The sequence below is a fragment of the Ursus maritimus genome, unplaced genomic scaffold (assembly GCF_017311325.1).
Source record: "Ursus maritimus isolate PB19 unplaced genomic scaffold, ASM1731132v1 scaffold_1, whole genome shotgun sequence".
Lineage (NCBI taxonomy): Eukaryota > Metazoa > Chordata > Mammalia > Carnivora > Ursidae > Ursus > Ursus maritimus.
This window is the reverse complement of record NW_024423343.1, coordinates 6,704,812-6,723,453: the sequence shown is the minus strand read 5'-3', so window position 1 is coordinate 6,723,453 and position 18,642 is coordinate 6,704,812. Positions and strand designations below refer to the sequence as shown.

The 18,642-nt window shown below is 44.2% G+C and overlaps 1 protein-coding gene across 2 annotated transcripts in view; it reads left to right on the top strand.

The window, feature by feature from the left end:
* The window catches only part of LOC103662655 (UDP-glucuronosyltransferase 1-6-like), a 75,489-nt gene that overhangs the window by 23,171 nt on the left and 33,676 nt on the right, over nucleotides 1-18,642 (top strand). Inside the window, exon 1 of one of the 2 annotated variants that reach the window (XM_008690308.2) lies at nucleotides 16,806-17,654. The exons of the other annotated variant lie outside the window; for it this stretch is intronic. Coding sequence (XP_008688530.1) covers nucleotides 16,806-17,654 — 849 coding nt within the window. Of the gene's footprint in view, nucleotides 1-16,805; nucleotides 17,655-18,642 lie in introns of those variants that run through there. 2 annotated transcript variants of the gene reach the window in all.

The following is an 18,642-nucleotide window of genomic DNA, read 5'->3' as shown; positions in this document are numbered from 1 at the left end:
TGTTCTGCTACGTACTGTTTCTCTCTCTTTTCTCATATCTGTTATTCTCCATCATTTCTTCTATATCACTAGTTCTCTCTTCTGCCTCATTTATCTAGTAGTTAAGAGACTCACATTTGATTGCGTCTCATTAATAGCATTTTTGAGTTCGACTTGGTTAGATTTTAGTTCTTTTATTTCTCCAGAAAAGGGTTCTCTAGTGTCTTCTATGCCTTTTCAAGTCCAGCTAGGGTCTTTATAATCATTATTCTGAACCCTCGTTCTGACGTCTTAATAATGTCCATATTTATTAGGTCCCCGGCAGTCCATCCTGCCTCTTGTTCTCTGTTTTGGGGTGAGTTTTTCCAGCTTGTCATCCTGTCCAGGGAAGAATAGCTGAAGGACAGAACAAAATACAAAAATGGTAATAAGGACCCGAGAAATATACACTTGCAGAAACTGGTCGCTTTTCTCTTCGTAGAGGTGTTATTCTTTTCCTCGATCTCCAGTTGTGTGCAGTTTTTCAGAATGATTTGATAACTATCTAGCTGAATTCCTGGGACTAGACAAAATTACGGTCTCCAGCTCCTCTGCCATCTTAGACTCCAGCCTCTGGTTTTTCTTTGAACATCTGTGGAAACTGTAGTGATGCCACTTTTCTCATTCCTGATATTGTTGATTTCTTTTTCTTTCTCTTTTTTCTGATCAGTTAGGTTAGAGTTTCATCAGGTTAATTCATCTTCTCAAAGAACCAGCTTTTGGGTTTACTGATTGTATCTATTGTTCTTCTATTTTCTATTTTATTGATATCTATTCTGAAGTAAGCGCCAGGAAGGTAGATCATTTGCCCCATTGTTATTTTTCAGACATTCATCTGAAAGTGCCCTCAGTCACCAAGCGAAATGGTGATCAAGAAAATGTTTATAACATTTGGGGCATCTCAGAAGGAGCATGTTGGCTCCTCCCAATGATTATGCCCCCAGATTGGCTCTAGAATTCCTACTAAATGTTTCTCAGGGTCTTGTCTGACATATGCCACTGAACTCACCCAGAAAATTGTTTAGAGAATCTACAGTGCAATTGAGTCCCATGCAACTAACATTCCTTGTGTGCTTTCTCTGCGTGAGGCATAGCATGGGTCCTGTGGGAGGAGGGTGCAAATATGGAGAAGATATATCCTCTGACTCCATGAGTGCTCGGTAGGGTGTGGCAGAAGATACAGAGATCCCTGAAGTAGGGTAGCAGATTGGGGCTATCCCGCAGCAGAGAGGTCTAGACAGAGGAATGCAGAAGCAGAGAGGAAAGAGAGAGGACACCTAGCAGAGTGCTCTGGCAAGCATTGGACAGGTGACCACCCACTGCATGTGATGGATCTAGGGAAAGTGAATTAAAATAGATGACATCACATTCCATCAATCACATTCCTAGAATGGTCCATGGAAGTGGGATTGTCACTCTAGTTTTGAAGGCCTCAGAGGGTTTGGATATGGAGCAACAAGTGGTGCCAGGGATGTCACAGTTCCACTGCCCATGAGGAAGGTAGTGGTAAGTGACTTTGGTCTTTCCTCGGAAACTGGGATGCCAATCTCTTCTTGAGCAAAATCGTCTTATGCAGTCTGAGAATAAAACCCAAATTGTCCTTGGAACAAATTGAAAATATCACATTTATTGACATTACTTTCCTTTTTATCATTCTGAGCCCTCAAAAGCATTGCTCAATATTCTGTTTCCAAATGACCATTGGGTGCATACAGTGCACGATCTCTGACAAGGCAATGATCAAAAGGTATTCTTATCTGGAAAACGATAAAGCATGTGTGTCAGCAAATGCACTCATTCATTATTGTTCTGAAGAGTGCTTCACTGGTAATGTTTTTTTTTTTCTTAATGAATGTGTGAATACACACCCTCTCCTGGGCGGGATTGTGTCTGTACTTCCTCCCCAGACCACATTACACCAGCTCAGAATCCAAGCAGCTGCATTCTCTGGGATGCAGTTCCCAAATGGCTCCTGCAATTTTGACCGGCTTTCCTCTTCTCTGTGTGTGTCTGCTGCTGACTTCTGGTTTGCCGAGAGGAAGCTTGGTAGTACCCATGGATGGGAGCCACTGGTTTACCATGTCGGGTTGTGGAGGAACTTGTCCACAGAGGCCATGAGGTGGTTTTAATAGTGCCGGAGGTGAGTTGGCACCTGGGAAAATCCTCCAATTTTACACTGAAAACTTATTCCACAAGCTACACTCTGGACAAGTATAATCATCGGTTCAAGACTTTCTCTGACTTTCATTACGAATCGTAAACCAAAACATTAGAATTCAATCAAACAATGGTAATGAGTTCTCGACTTTAATACCAGTTTGTTTAACGACACAAAAATAAATACATAAGGCTGAGTTTTTTCGTGTTTCTGGATCCTCTTGATATGTGTGGCATTATAGCCAATTTTTCTCCATTTGTGCTTCTCTCCAGGGAGTTTTTTCATTTCTTGTTTAAGAAGGCGCAATGCGCAGTGCCCCTTCCTATGTACCTGATCTCTCAGATTCTCAGATGCCATGACTTTCAGCGAGAGAGTGTGGAATCACATTTTCCACTTGGAGGAACATTTATTTTGTTGGTATTTTTTAAAAGAGCTACAGAAATTGCATCTGAGGTTCTCCAAACGACTGTCACCCCGATGATCTCTTCAGCCAAAGCCGATTTTTGCTGAGAACTGACTTTGTTTTCGAATATCCAGACCTGTGATGCCCAACATGGTCTTCATCGGAGGCATTAACTGCCGGAGGGAAAGCCATTGCCACAGGTAAGTCACCTCTTCTTTCGTATCGTAAGAATAACTGGCTTTGGACAATATACAAAACAACAACAACAAAAACACAGCAAAATTCTCCTTACTGAACTGTAGTTTGTCATTTACATTCACCACATTTGGAAATTGTTCCTGGTTGAATGAATTATTTTGTGCCAATTCATCAAATCATGCATTAGCAAATTTTGTAAACCTGCTTTCTTTGATACGCATATGTACACAAGTGATATAATTGTATCAATTTCCAGGCTGCTTTTGTATATCTCCCTTGGGAAACTACTGAAAATACAGTAAGAAAGGACACTTCGTTTCTGTTCATCTAATGCCATAGCTTATAGGAAAATGCCCTTAGCCGTTTTGTATGCTGCTTTTCCAATTTTTCTGAAATTATTTTATATATGCATGCATATATCCAATATAAATTCTAACTCCTGTTTTATTACAAGAAAAGCTAGTAACGGATTGGACATATTGTTCTTTACCTTGCTTTTTTCACTTACTAATAAATCATTAGCATCTTTACAGTCAATCCCTACAAATGTGTCACATTCTTTGTAATAGTTGCATAATATTCGTTACTTTGGATGTACCATAGTTCACTCAATTAAGCAATACTGATAGATATTTAAGCTTTTCCCACCGTTGCCTTTATAAGCAAGACTGTACCAAACATTCTGAAATCATTTCTTTGCATTCCCACATTTCCGTACTCTTGCTCTTCTCTCTGTAGGCTGGACGTCCTTAGGAGCAGGGGGTTGGTGGGCCAAATGGTACACACACATTGCATTTTAATACATTCGACAGATTGCTTTCAGAAGATTGAACAATCTGACACTCGGTCAACAGTATGTGAGTGCTCTAGTGCTCCCATACCCTCTCCAGCTTCAGATGTTGTCGAACTTTTAAAACGCTTTTTGAAAAAAAAATTCTAATAGCTGCTTCCATTTTCATAGATAGATTGGCCATTTGATTTCAACTACTGGGAAGTATGTATTCAGATTCTTTAATCATTTTTCTAGGGCTATTTGTCTTCTCATAGCTAATGACTGTAAATCTCTTGAGTGTTAGGAATATTAATATTAACACTTTTTAGGAACTGTAAATCATTCCTTGGCTATTCTTCATCTTTTTGTCAGAGAGGGTTTTCATTTTTGGATAGTCAAACTTGTTCACTTTTTTTTCTAGTGGTTTCTGAATTTCAACTTGTTTAGGTCTTTCCAAGCCTGAGATATATAAATGTTTTTTTCCTCACTATGTCTTAGTATTTTTAGTCTTCCAGTGTTAACAGTTATATTTTTTACAGTGAAGACTTTTCATGGTGTAAAGATCTGACTTCATTACTTTTCTAAACGGATAGTCCATTGTGCCAACATCATTTAACAAAACAATCCATTCTTTATCTGTTGAACTGAAATGTGTCCTCATCATATTTTAAATTTCACATTTATTTCCTCTCTTGAACACTACTTTTGAGTGCTCTACTTTTGAACTCTCAGGTTTGTTATATCGATTTATTTATTTACTCACGGGCCAGTATCGTATTTTGATTGTATTAGCTTTGTAGTAAGTTTTCATATGTGCTCAGGCAGGCCCCATACTCAGTATTTTTCTATATTTTCTTGGTGATTCTTGTTTGTCGCTCTCTCATAAAATTCAGAATTGTTTTTCTTGTTGCAAACAGAGAAATACAATAATAATGTTCTGCTTATATGACATAAAATGCTTTTATTAATTTGAGAGAGATTGACATCATTTTGCTTGGAAGTTTTCCTACTTAGGAATGTAGTACTTCTCTTTATTCAGATCTTACTTTATGTCTGTCAATAAAGTTTTGCATTTTACTTTATATGTCTTTCAATTTCTTTCTCTTTTAAAATTTTATTTTTTTATTTGAGAAAGAGCAAGAGTGAGAGAGCAAAAGTGGGGTGAGGGGCAGAGGGAGAAGCAGATTCCCCACTGGGCAAGGAGCCTGATGCGGGGCTCGATCCCTGGACTCTGGTATCCTAACTTGAGCCAGGGTAGACACTTAAATGACGGAACCGCCCTGGCTCCCTGTCTTCCACGTTCTTATTAAAAATATATTCCTAGGCATACTATTATTTGTGAAATTATTGTGAACACGCTGTTTCTCATTGCTATTTTGAACTATTATTAGCCATTACAGTATAGTTTTGGCTTTCGCACATTACCTCGTATCTAGTCATATTACTAATTTGTCTTATTAGTTTGTAATACTCTTAGGTATATAATATCATCTGCAGGTAAAAATCCCTCCCCATGTTCGTATCTCTTATTTTGCTTTACTGGAGCGTGTATTTCCAAAACAGTGTTGAACAATTAGTTCAGAACAATTATTCAATAGTTCCTGAATAATGTTAAATACTTGGTCTGGCCAGTTTGATTTGGGGTTCCGTCATTGCAATTGGAAAGGTCTTGACAAATACAAGAGTAAGATTCCTGGTGATGACGCTGCGTTTATACCCTCATGAAACACCTGGTGGCATGTCTCAGTTGATTATTTTATTAGGGACGCTTCGCATTTTATCTATTGATCCGCCGCTCACAAGGTTCAGCACATTTTGCAAAAGTCATACCGTCTCATATACTGGGAGCCTGATTTTCCACCTTTGAACAAGGAGTGGCTAAGAATGGATCACACCCTCAGGGAATCTGTGCTGTGGACATGCTGCTTCTATAACTCAGATGACCCACAACGTGACCCACGTCTGGCGAGGACAGCATTTTGTCAGGGGGCTCCGCTCACCTTGCCTTGCCCCCTGTGGGCACCAGGATCGTCACACAGCTGAAGAAGTTGCGCTCGGATTAGGTACACGCGCAACCGTATACGAAAGCTAAGATGATGACGATGGGTTTATTTGGCATGACTGAAAGCAAACGGGAACCGAGGTATTTGTTGGGATGTAGGATTACAGACTTATATAATACATGCCATTTATATCAAGAAATTTGGGGGATGTAAGAATAATTAAGCGCTTTCCATCATCCATATGTTAAAAGTGAATTGAAGTGTTGTAGCAGAGATCATCTTTTTTGTTTGTGTAAATTCAAGATGCTGCATCAGAGATCGGCCAAGTTTTTTGTAAAGGGCAAGCGAGCAAATGTTTTAGACATTGCGGGGTCATATACGGTCTCCTGTCTTGTAACTTTGTTGGTTTTTTGTTTGCTTACAGCTTTTTAAAAATGTAAAGTCCATTCTTAGCTCATGGGTCATACAAAATGAGGTTGTTCAGATTTTCCCATCCCTTCGGAGGTGGAGAACAAGATCTGTGGGCCCCCGTTGGGAAAAGAGAGAAATGAGATGATTGAGGAAGAAGTGGGATCTAGTAAGAAAACCTAAGTTTTAGATCTATGATAATACTCTACTCGCCCTGGAAAAAGCCATTGCACCACCAGATCATGAGAAGTATAATGGTGTAAATGAATGCTCCTGGTACAAGGAGTAATGTTACTTAAAGGAGTAATGAATTTGAATTTCCAATATCCGGGAGGTAACTGAAGTCCTTCTGATCAGGTGTGGGCCCATGGTTTGTGTTTGCATGTATTTTTTAAGCAAAGTACTGTGATTGGATGTAAAGGTCACGTTTTTTGCTACTACAGTTGGGATTCCGCTGTCCCCCTGCACACATCTTTCCATCAATAACAAGTGCACTGGAAGCAGGGGTAATTTTGTGGTGTTCTTGACCCCCAGGTGCCCCTCCTTTAGGATTTTGCATGTCCCTAACCCTCGTGGCTGGTGGGGTCTCTGTCCTGGCCCATCTGACTCCCCTTCTCCTTGGTTCTTTTACTTCTGGCTTTTCCCTGGGTTGACCAGGGGTTGGGGGGGCAGAAATGTTGTCCCTCACCTTCAAAGGAATGGGACATTTCCTGGGTCACATCATTGGGTTTTCTCTCCCCTGCACATTCTATGAGTGCTTCAAGTAATGCTTCGCAAAGGTAGAAAACAAAAGCCTTTTCTTTCTTCCTGGAAAGACACTTAGGTCCATAGCCTTTGTTGGGCAGCTATCATGCACATTGCTAGGAGATGCTGAAATGTGGTGGTCCTACACGGATGGTTCCCAGAATTGCATTTGGAATGCAATGGTGTTAGGTCTGTGCTTTAGCTAGGAGGGCCAGAGGAGCTCCGGTCGAGGGGACAGACTTGGGAAGTGGAAATGCCCACATGGGGTGTGGATGTGCACAGAAAGAGAAGCCTGGAACCCTGTGGCCAGGGAAATCAAGGAAGGCTCCAGAGAGGAGGTGATTCTGAGCTGGGATGGGAAGGCTATCTGGAAAAGTGAGAGGGGAGTTAAACCTTATAGATAGTCCAGCTCAAGGCTTGTCGTGCCCTTTTATGGTCTCTTGGACATGGGCCAGTGGCCACTTGAACACCCAGTCTCATACCAGCCCAGCCCCTCCTCAGAGTAGGACAGAACTGGGGTGCATACTAGCCTTGGGTAGGTGGGAAGGAGCAAGAGCTAAACCTTCTCCAGAGTGGGTGTCAGGCACTTGGGGCTGGGCTCAGAAGGAGCCGAAGCATAGCCCAAAGGTGTCCTCAGCTGAGCTCCTATTAACTTGGGATTGGTGCCCACAAGCCCAGGCTGGTCGACGCAGCCCAGAGGCACCTGTTTGTGGCTCCTGTGTGCTGATGGTGCAGCAGGTGGGCCTAAATCCGGCTCCCGTCACTCATCAGGCAGTTGTTAAGAAGACAGCTGACAGCCTGGGTGGCACAGCGGTTAAGCGTCTGCCTTCAGCTCAGGGCGTGATCCCGGCGATCTGGGTTCGAGCCCCACATCAGGCTCTTCCGCTATGAGCCTGCCTCTTCCTCTCCCACTCCCCCTGCTTGTGTTCCCTCTCTCGCTGGCTGTCTCTATCTCTGTCAAATAAATAAAATCTTTTAAAAAAAAAAAAAAAAAAGAAGACAGCTGACAGAACAGTGACATCTGTGTGGCACCATTACCTGTCTGTCTTCCTGCTAGAGGGCTCTCCTGGAGGCCAGGAGTGAGCCTCCATCTTTTTTTTTTTTTAATAGACTTCACTTTTTAGAGAAGTTTTAGGTTGACAGCAAAATTGAGTGGAAGGGGCAAAGGTATCCCATATACCCCCTGGGCCCTTATTGGCCCCTAATGTCTCGTCCCACGCTAGGAACTCAGCGCATTCTCAGTAGATGTTCGGTGAATAAGTGAATTTTCAGCCAACTTATGGGAAAGTGAAATCATGCTCTTTCTAAAATCCAGGTGATTAGGCCTGTCAAAATTAGGCATGGCTTTCTGCTCTTGGCAAGAACAGGCTGTGGTTCTCTTGATGGCAAGGAGATTGAGTTGCAGGGTTCTGAGAGGCTGAGCGTCCCTGGTTTGCTCTGTATCAGTGAAAGTGCCAAGCACCACCCAGGTATCACCTGAATCCTTGCCCTCTACCTAAGGGTGAGGTCTTGCAGCGTTCCAAACCAGTGCTGGACTAGGTCACTCCGAGGAGTTTAGAGATCTATAAAGCCATCTATGATTTTATAGCTACCTATTATATGGAGATCTATAAAATGTACTGACCCATATATAGCTTGTATACGTGTGGCTACAGGTGTCTACAAATGTATCTAAAATGTGTATGGTTTTATATATCTATTAAAGGATACATATGTATGAAAGGTTTCAATATATGCGAAAGGTTGTATATTTATAAATTTATGCTTCTATTTTTAAAGCATATATTTATAAATATAAGTTTAAAGTACATATAATTCTTGCTTTACGCCCAGTGTGGGGTTTGAACTCACAGCCCCAAGATCAAGAGTCACATGCTCCACTGACCAAGCCAGCCAGGTGTCCCAAAGTAAGTCTAGTTCTTAAAGAGGAATTCTGATCTTAAAGAGGAATTCTGATCTCAAAGAGGACCATTTAACAAAGAGCGTTGGATACAGCATAACTGCAAAAGTAAATGTTCATTGGAAGACTTATGGACAGTGCCTATGTCTCCTGCCTTGTTTCAGGTGGGCAGGATGTCTCTTGTAAAAAGCACATCGTTTGTTGTACATTGCTTGCAAACAGGAGTCATTGTCTGAATCTCATCTGTCTGATAGGAGAACACATAGCCTGATATCAGTGTGTGTTATGCACATGTGTCTTTGGGTGTCTACACGTGTTTGTTTGTGTGCTTGTCTCAAGTTCCATGAAGGGGATTTTCCTGAGTGTCTCCCATAACAAAATCTCTCTTGGTCTGTCCAGGGGAATTATATTCAAGGATATAATTGAATACTTTAACCAGGATGGCAGATCATCATTCAGGAGAACACTGAAATAGTTTCGGTGGGAAAAGAAATCACTTCCAGTGTTTTTCAGTTTTTGGTGAGTTCCAACAGAATTGATACAGGGTCCAGCTGGAAAGAGTACAATTCAGGGCAGTCATTCCAGCTTTGAAGAACTGGAAACTGGATGAGTTTACACAGCAGTAAAAGATCTATGCTTTCTCATTTTTCTCAGCTTCTGGCTCCATTCCAAAACTCAAATTCAAATTCAATTTATCTGTTAGTGGGGAAACCCAGCACCTCTCACCAAGATTATTTATTTCAACTTTTTATTATCAAAGTTTTCAAACATGCGCGAAAGGAGAGACTGTTGAGTAATTAACACCCATATAGCCATCCTTAGGTTAAATAATTTTCAATATTTTGCTGTACTGATTCATCCCTCCCCTTTTTTCTTTCTTAAAATTCTTTGACTTTTATTATTTTTTAAATTTTTTAAAGATTTGTTTATTTATTTGAGAGAGAGAGCATGGGGCTGGGAGAGGGAGACGGAGAGAGAGAATCTTAAGCAGACTCCCCACTGAGTGTGGAGTCCAATGCAGGGCTCGAGCTCATGACCCTGAGATCATAACCTGAGCCAAAATCAAGAGTTGGACACTTAACAGACTGAGGCACCCAGGTGCCGCTCCCTGACTGTTATTTTTTAAAGGAAGTTCTTGTCATATCATTCCATTCCCAAACACTTCACTAAATATAAAAAATAAGGAAAATTTGTTATTATGTAATTGCAGTATCATTATCACACCTAACAATATCAATAATTCTTTAATATGACTTAATTTCTAGGCTGTAATTAAATTTCCTCAATTATCTCAAGAAATGTCTTTTAAATACAGATAAATGGAATAGAATTACAAATTTGGAAGTAAACCTATACATCTATGGCCAATTGACTTTTGACAAAGTGTCAAAACTGTGCAACAGTGGAAAAATAGTGTCTTCAGCAAATGGCGCTGGGACAAGTGGACAGCCACATACAAAAGAATGAAGTTGGACCCTACCTCACAGCATATATAAAAATTAAAATGGATCAAAGACCTAAATATAAAAATAAAACTATCAAACTTTTAGAAGAAAATATCGGACTAAATCTTCCTGACCTTAGATTTGGCAATGGTTTCTTAAGTATAACACCAGAACCATAAGAAACAAACAAGGAAGTCGATAAACTGGACTTCATTAAGATGAAGAACATTTATGCATTGAAGGACACGATTAAGAGCATGAAAAGACAACCCACAGAATGGGAGAAAATATTTGCATATCATGTATTTGATAAGATTCTAGCATCCAAAATAGATAAAGAACTCAAAGGACCCAATTAAAAATGGACAAAGAACTAGAATAGACGTTTCTCCCGAGAAGATATATAAATGGCCAACAAGCACATGAAGAGATGCTCATCATTAGGTACTAGAGAAATGCAAATCAATGTTACAATGAGACACCAGTTCACACCTGATATGATGACTATACTAAAAACAAAACAAAACAAAAAAGGAAAATAAGTATTGGCAAGAACGTGGAGAAACTGGAACCCTTGTCCATTGCTGGTGAGAATGTAAAATGGTGTAGCCGCAGTGGAAAGCAGTTTGGCAGTTCCTCCGTAAGTTAAACATAGAATTACCATATGACCCAGCAATTCCGCTCCTGGATATGTATCTTAAAGAATTGAAAACAGGTCCTGAAACCAAAGCTTGTACAGGCATGTTCATAGCAGCACTGTTCGTACTAGCCGAAAGGTAGGACAACCCAATTGTCTTTCAACAGGTGAATGGATGAATGTAATGTGGTCTATGCATACAGTGGAATATTATTCGGCCACAGCGATGAAGGAGACCTGATACCTGCTATATAATGTGGACAAACACTGAAAATGTAATGCTAAGTGGAGGAACCCAGACACAAAAGCGCATATGTGCTGTGATTCCATTGTTGTGAAATATCCAGAATAGGGAATCCCATAGAGATAGAAAGCTGGTGAGGGGTTGCCAAAGGCTCAGGGAAGAGGGAAGTGGGGAACAGCTCCTTAACGGGGAAGAGGTTTCCTTTTGGGGTGATGAAAATATCCTGGAACTAGATGGTGGTGATGGTTGCACGGCACCATGACTGTACTAAATGCTACCAAATTGTACGCTTCAAAATGATTATGATGAATTTCATGTCATGTGAATTTGACCAAAATTCTTAAAAAGAGAAACCATGTCTTTCAACAGCTGGTTTGTTTGAATAGGATACAAACACACTTCCCACGTTGCATCATTTCTTCTAACACTCTATTTAGCTGTAACAGGTCCTTCCCTTTCCAAAACTGCTGTGGCTTTTTGTAGTAACCGGGTCATTGTCCTGGAGGGTGTTCCTTCTTCCGGTCTCCTTGCTCTCTGCGGGTGGAGTGTAAGCTGTTCCTGGCAACTGGAAGGCGGTGTGGGCTTGATCGATCCAGTTTCCACTGTGTGACAGGCATACTTCATCCACAGTGCTGTGTACTTTGTATTCAATCACACCGTAAGGCACCCCGTACCTGGCTCTTTGAGTGGGGTGTCACATTGTCATGTGTCTCTTTGGCTTCTCCACAGTCCTGAGGGACCCTGAGTGGCCAAGCCTGGGTTAGATTGGGCAAGTGTTAGTTAGTGATCTTGTGGGATGAACTACTCCAGTAAATACAGGCAAGAGGAAAGCCTATTGTCTGTGTCCTCTAGAGTAGCCCCGAGGTCATGCCCCTCCCCACAGCTCCCAGCTTCTGGGACCACACCCATGTCAGTGCCAACCTTCCTGGGTGGTGATAGACACAGCCCTTACAGTAGGACAAGTGCCCGCTGGAGCTGTCTGCTCTGGACTGCCCTGCCCCAGCCGTGGGTGATTCAGACTTGACCATTTGGGATCTGCACCAGGACTTGGGCCCAGAGCACTGATTTGTGCAGCCCCCACCCCATGGCCTATCCAATGGCTTAAACTGTCCCAGGATCCCACATCACATACACTGTCCATGTCACTCAGCGAGCTGAACCACAGTAGACCATTCACGGTTTTTGTGGAGTTATTCAATGGGACATTTATTAATTTGATTTTGTCATTTTTGTACGCTGCATTTAACAAACGCCTTTTTTCAGGTCTCAAGCACTTTGCAGGTGCTTTTAAATCTTGTAGGTCCAGGCTCCGTAACTCATAGTTTGTGGGTGATTTGAGGGTCAACCTTTCTAAGCAGCCCCCTGTTCCTATCATGTCATCACCTCCATATACCCCTTTACGACTCCCCTCTATGCAAGATGCCAGGTGTCCACCACTGACTTTTGGGGAAATACCAGGATCTGCCTCTTTCTCCCCACCGATACATGTCCCAAGCTTAGTTGTTGGGTCTGCAGGCATCCCTGAGAAGAGATTGGCCTTTACCCGGACACTCGGTGACACCTGAAGACATGTCAAGCTCCACAACAATGCCCAGGACAGGTCTGGCCTCCAGGGCAGCTCACCTGACATGCTAGATTCTTCTTCCTGTTGCCCTCCATGAATACACACACACACACACACACACACACACGCACACGCACACGCACGCACCATTCTTAGAAACAGTCAAATCTCAGGAGGAGGAAGAGATATGTTTTCTAAAGCTTTCTTAATTTGCAAGACATCTCTCTTGTGATGTTTTGCGAAGTGGGGTTAGTTCCTTTCCTTCATCTCCTGCCTCCAGTGTATGTTTGGGCCTGCTAGGAATGAAAATGGGACCCCCAGCCAAGTCACGTGCTTTTCCCAGGCTTCTAGCTTAACAACACAAAGACCAGAGCAAGGCTCTGCTAGGAAGGGCCGAAGCCAAGGTCCTCAGCAGAATGGGGGTCTGGTGTGAAGCAGCTGAGGTCTGTAGCACATCTTGCTTCTCCTACCTCCACACACTTGCTTACGCCTTTCTGCCTCCCAATGTACTGCTCTTAGAAAGGACCTGCCTAGCTCCTGCTTGCCCTGGAGGGGTGGGCCTGCTCTGTGCTCACTCTGTAACCATCTTGGGGCCTTATTGCTATCTAGGTGGACCCGAACCGGGATGCTGCCCCTCTCCAGACTCTGATCATTGTAAGTGGGAATCCTGCTGGCGTCCCTCCCTCGAGGAGGTCGCAATGAATTTGCATCTTGGCTGCGTTCCCGGGGATGTGCTTGGGATGGTTCCTTTCGTGTCATTCCTCAGGCTTCTTCTCCTTTCCTAGGTCCCAGCATGCCTCTTGAGCCAACAGGTGGGTTATGACAAGACCTGTGTGACAGTTCAGTTGTGCGTGACTAGCTGAGGGCAAGTCTGTTCTAGCCATGCCAGGAGCCACCTTTCACTTAGACAGCCTGGTTTCCACATCCATCATCCTCTTGGACCTCCCTCGGTCATGTGGTAGGCATATGTGGCACGATAAACATGACCCTCTCTCTCTGGGTCTCAGTTGAGAAACCAGAGAGTCAGGAGATGGGTCATGCGCCAGGCTGATGGGGGCAGGGCTGGAAGCGGGCTCCAGGCTGTCCAACTCCTGCTCCAGGGCCCTCACCGCCTGCTGGCTACATTAGACTTCTCAAATCTTAACTTCCTGAAAGGCAAGTGACCCATCATAGGCTCGTAATGCCAATGAGCAGTTTCTTCTCAAAAACGAGCACATGGTTCTTTAAATTTCATATGTGAATTCTCACAACTTGGAAAGAAACATGAAAATGAAATGGGGGGGGGGTGTGGGCAGCTCAGTCGGCTAAGCGTCTGACACTTGGTTTCAGCTCCGGTCTTGATCTCGGGGTGGTGAATTCAAGGCCCGTGATGGTCTCCATGCTGGGCATGGAGTCTGCTTTAAAAAAAAAGAAAAGAAAAGAAAAAGGGAAAAGGAAATGTAGGAATAAAACAGGCAAACCAAAGTCTCGTTCATTAATCAGCAAACATTTATGGAGAGCCTACTGTATGCTCGGCATTCTTTAGACACTGGGAATACAGCAGAGAGCAAAACAAATATTGTTCCTTCCCTCAGGGTGCCCCATTCTAGTCAGGGGAGACACATAGTAAACAATAGTTTAGGTAGTGATGAATGAAACAGAGACATATAAGGAGGGGGAAGAGCTTCCCAGTGATGGGCTGGGTTATTTAATAATGAGCTCACCAGAGAAGCTGACATGACACGACCGAAGCTGGCATGAAGGGAGGGAGGGAGCCATGTGGACACGGGGGGAAGAGGCGACATCTTGACTTGTATCATTATCTAGGGCAGACTGCGACCCATGGGCCAAACCTGCTGCCTGTTCTCATAAACAAAGTTACTGGAACATGGTCCTGCCCATTTGTTCAGGGTCCTATCTGGCTGCTCTCTGGTACAGTGGCACAGTTAAGTCGTGGCCAAAGATACCGAATGGCCTACAAAAGCTCAAATGTGTACTACTTAGGCCTTTCCAGAAAATAACATCTGCCGTCCCCTGATCTTGAACAGTGATTTTCAAAGTGTAGAAACTGAGGGATCCTTGAGACCCTTCCCGGGAGTCCCTGAGGTCAAACGATTTCATAATAGTGTTAAGAAGCTACTTGCTTTTTCTGCTTCATGGCTCACCACGATGCCACGGAGTTTTCCAAAAGCTCCACGACGTGCGGTGTTGGCCGTCATCTACCAAGCCAGACAGACGCTCATACCACAGGGAGCTGCTTGCAGAACGTGTAAAACAGTGTCGCCCTTCTGACCGAGTTTTTGTTTGGGGAAATAGAGTACTTTTTTCCTAAAAGATATCAGTCGTGCTATCTTGTCTTGGGCTTATTCTTGTTATCGTAAATGAGTGAGGAAGTCTTTTTATACGTGTCAGTTTTAGTTTCTAAAATGGTTTGTCTGGGTAGACATGACCCACATAAACAAAAGCTTGGGGGGTCTTCCATTGTTGCTGGGACTGTAAAGGAGTCCTGAGATGGAAAGCTTTGAGAACGGCGGATCTAGAAGGGGCCAGTTCTGTATTTCCTTCTGAGCTGCAGAAGTTCCCCAAAAATGCCCTTTCCATAAAGTGGCAAGCCTCAGTTTCTCGCCTGTACAAGGGTGATTGGACCTATACTTTGGGGTTTGAATTGCGTGAGATGATAGACGACTGCTGTAGGTTCACTTGCATCCCTGGAAAGATGTGTTGAAGTCCTAATACCCAGTACCTCGGAATGGGACCTTTTTGGGGAATATAGTAGTTAAGAGGAGATCATTGGCTGTGGGCGCTAATCCAGTATGACTGGTGTCCTAACGAAAAGGGGCAATTTGGACACAGACATATGCAGGGAGAAGGGTGAACACGAAGGGAGGGATGAAGTGATGCCTGCGTCTGCCTAGTAATGCCAAAGATTGCCAGCAAGCCACCAGGAGTGAGGAGAGACGAACAGATTCTGTCTCGGATCCTCCACAGGGACCCAACCCTGCTGATGCCTTGGTCTCAGACTTCCAGCCTGCAGAACCACGGGGATACATTTCTGTTGTTTGGGCCAGCCAGTGGGTGATACTTTGTTCAGAGACCCTAGGACGCTAAGACAAGGGAAACCGTTTTGCAAGCCAGAAAGTGTCCTGCAGCTCTCAGGGTCCCGAAGCCAGAGCCTCCTTTTTGTTTTGACTGCTGGCTGGTCAGTTTGCTGCTGTCAAGTGCCTTGTCACCCGATACCTTCCATTGTTTTATGTTTCTCCACTTTCTTCCGTTTTAATTTTTCCACCTCCTCTTCTGTCCCCTTTTATCCCTCCTATAATCTTGAGTTGACAGGCAGAGCTGGATCTTTCATTTGCTGAGAGGTTTTAGGGGCTACTTTCTGACTACCGGGGTGCTCCTTAGTTCGTATCACATAGAACCCAGCTGCCTGATGACAGCCCGGGGGAGCCCCTCTGAGGGACCTGTCCTGGGCACCCACAGATCATGGATTGGCTCACTAATTTTCACAGCCCTCCCCCTCCACCCCGATGCAACTCCCGTTTGAGAGATGAGGAATTCAGGCACAGAGCAGTGGGGTTGCACAGCTCAGAAGGGGCAAGCTGACTCCAGAATTTTTGCTTTTGACCACGGTCAAAGTGGGAATTCTGGTTTTAGAGCGTGTATCTTCGGGATTACATTCCATCTTCTGATTGAACAGGAAACTCCCAGTAACAGTGGTTTACCAAAGAGAATGTGGGGGGCGGGGGGCTAGATCAGACTCCTCTGTGCCCCTCAGCTTCCTGCAGCCCACTTTGTAATCCAGCTGTGGCTCTGGTGACCAGGTCACCAGGAGGTGGAGAAGGCAACTCCGTTGTGTTGTTTCAAATCTTGAATTTGGCATCTGCCGACACTTCCTTTCTGAGAAAAGCTGAGGAAATGGAGAAACGCTAAGAGCTATTTGTCTATGGACATCATCACCGTGCCGGGGAATCCAGAAAGCTCAGGACAGAGGACTGCCACCAGCCTCCAGGGGCCTGCCAAGCTGTCCTCCACGTGTGACTGAGTTAGGGAAGGAGAGGCAGGATGGTGGAAGGAAAAGGAAAAATAAACCCAGAAGATCAGGTGAAAGCCGATAAGGAGCCTCATTGGTTCATGTTTGCTGTGTGCATAAAAATGGTTAAATATTAATTTAGGGCAAAGAGGGCAAAATTACCAAGGGGCAAAATTCAGAGGAAGGAGAGGTAGGTAGGGGCTATAAAGAGCACTGGTTCGTTCAGGGAAAAGAGCCAGGAGCCCTGAGGTTTAGAGAGCGTGAACCGTTTACTTTTGGTTGCTACCTGTACTGTCCCCCAGATGGCCTGCCTCCTCCATGTGTTTCCGAAAGCTTTCTTCTTAGTGCTCTGGGGGGAGGTTGTAGGGGACAAGCTGCTGGTGGTCCCCCAGGATGGAAGTCACTGGCTCAGTATGAAGGACATAGTTGAGCTCCTCAGTGAGAAGGGGCATGACATTGTGGTGCTGGTGCCAGAAGTCAATTTGCTTCTGAAGGAATCCAAGCACTATGCGAGAAAAATCTACCCGGTGCCGTATGACCAGGAAGAGCTGCAGGCTCGTTACCGCTCTTTTGGAAACAATCACTTTGCTGAGAGATGGCTCCTGAACGCGGCTCAGACGGAGTACAGGAATAACATGATTGTTATTGACATGTACTTCACCAACTGCCAGAGCCTCCTGGAGGACGCGGCCACCCTGAGCGTCCTCCGGAAGAGCAAGTTCGATGCCCTTTTCACAGACCCGGCCCTACCCTGCGGGGTGATCCTGGCCGAGTACCTGGGCCTGCCCTCCGTGTACCTCTTCAGGGGCTTCCCATGCTCCCTGGAGCATACGATGAGCAGGAGCCCGAACCCCGTGTCCTACATTCCCAGATGCTACACTCAGTTCTCAGACCGGATGACATTCCCCCAAAGGGTGGCCAACTACCTCGTTAATTACTTGGAGACCTATCTGTTCTACTGTCTGTATTCCAAGTATGAAGACCTTGCCTCCAACATCCTCAAGAGAGATGTGCACTTACCCACCTTGTATCGGAAGGGCTCCATTTGGCTTTTAAGGTACGACTTTGTGTTTGAGTACCCCAGACCGGTCATGCCCAACATGGTTTTCATTGGAGGGACCAACTGCAAGAAGAAGGGAGTCCTGTCTCAGGTTGGTGGTTTTATTTCTTTTTGTTGCTCTGTTTTTAATGGGCAGACATTGTTCTTACGCACTCAATTTTCCCTCACTCATTCGGCTCTTAGCCAACTGTGCCCTGGGAGGGCTTCCCAAAGAAGGGGAACCTGGGCTCGGAGTAGAGGGGTATGGACGGGGTCTGAGGCTGAGGTTCTGAATGACACTGAGGCTTTGGATGAAGATAGGGTGCATGCCTGGCAACAACAGGAAGTATCTTTAGCTAGGTCATCTGGGGACAGTTACAGAACATAGAATGAGCCTTGGAAATTTCCAGTCTCAATCCTGCACCCAGTCTAAATCCTACACTCACCTGCTGAGGAAACAGGTGAAGGCAAATTGCTGAGAGGACAGTCCATGTGGAAACCCATTCTCCCACCTCTGTGCCATGCTTTTTTCTGGGGCCCCAAAGCAGAGATCAGCAAACAGTGAACAACAGCCAGTCGACCAAATCTGCCCAGAGGCCTGTTTTTTCATATGGTCCAGAGCTAAGAGTGGTTTTTATATTTTAATTTTGTTTTTTTAATTTTTATTTTATTTGAGAAGAGGGAGAGAGAGGGAGAGAGCAAGTGGGGGGGGTGGGGCGGGGCAGAAGGAGAGGGAGAAGCAGACTCCCCGCTAAGCAGGGAACCCAATGTGGGGCTCGATCCCAGGACCTGGGAGCATGACCTGAGCCAAAGGCAGACGCCCAACCAACTAAGCCACCCAGGTGCCCTGTTTTTATATTTTTAAAGGGATGTTAAAAACAGCAACTGCAGATAATACATGACAGAGAAGTATGTGGCCCAATAAGCCTACATATTTACTACCTGACTCTTTACAGAAAAAGTATATTGACCTCTGACCTAAGGTAAATGTCCTTAGATGCCTTCCTGACATATGGGAAGCGAGCCCAGAGCTACTTTGGAAAGTCAAAAACTTGTGAGTTCTTTGTTTTTAATATTTATACCTTTGAAAGGCTTCAGAT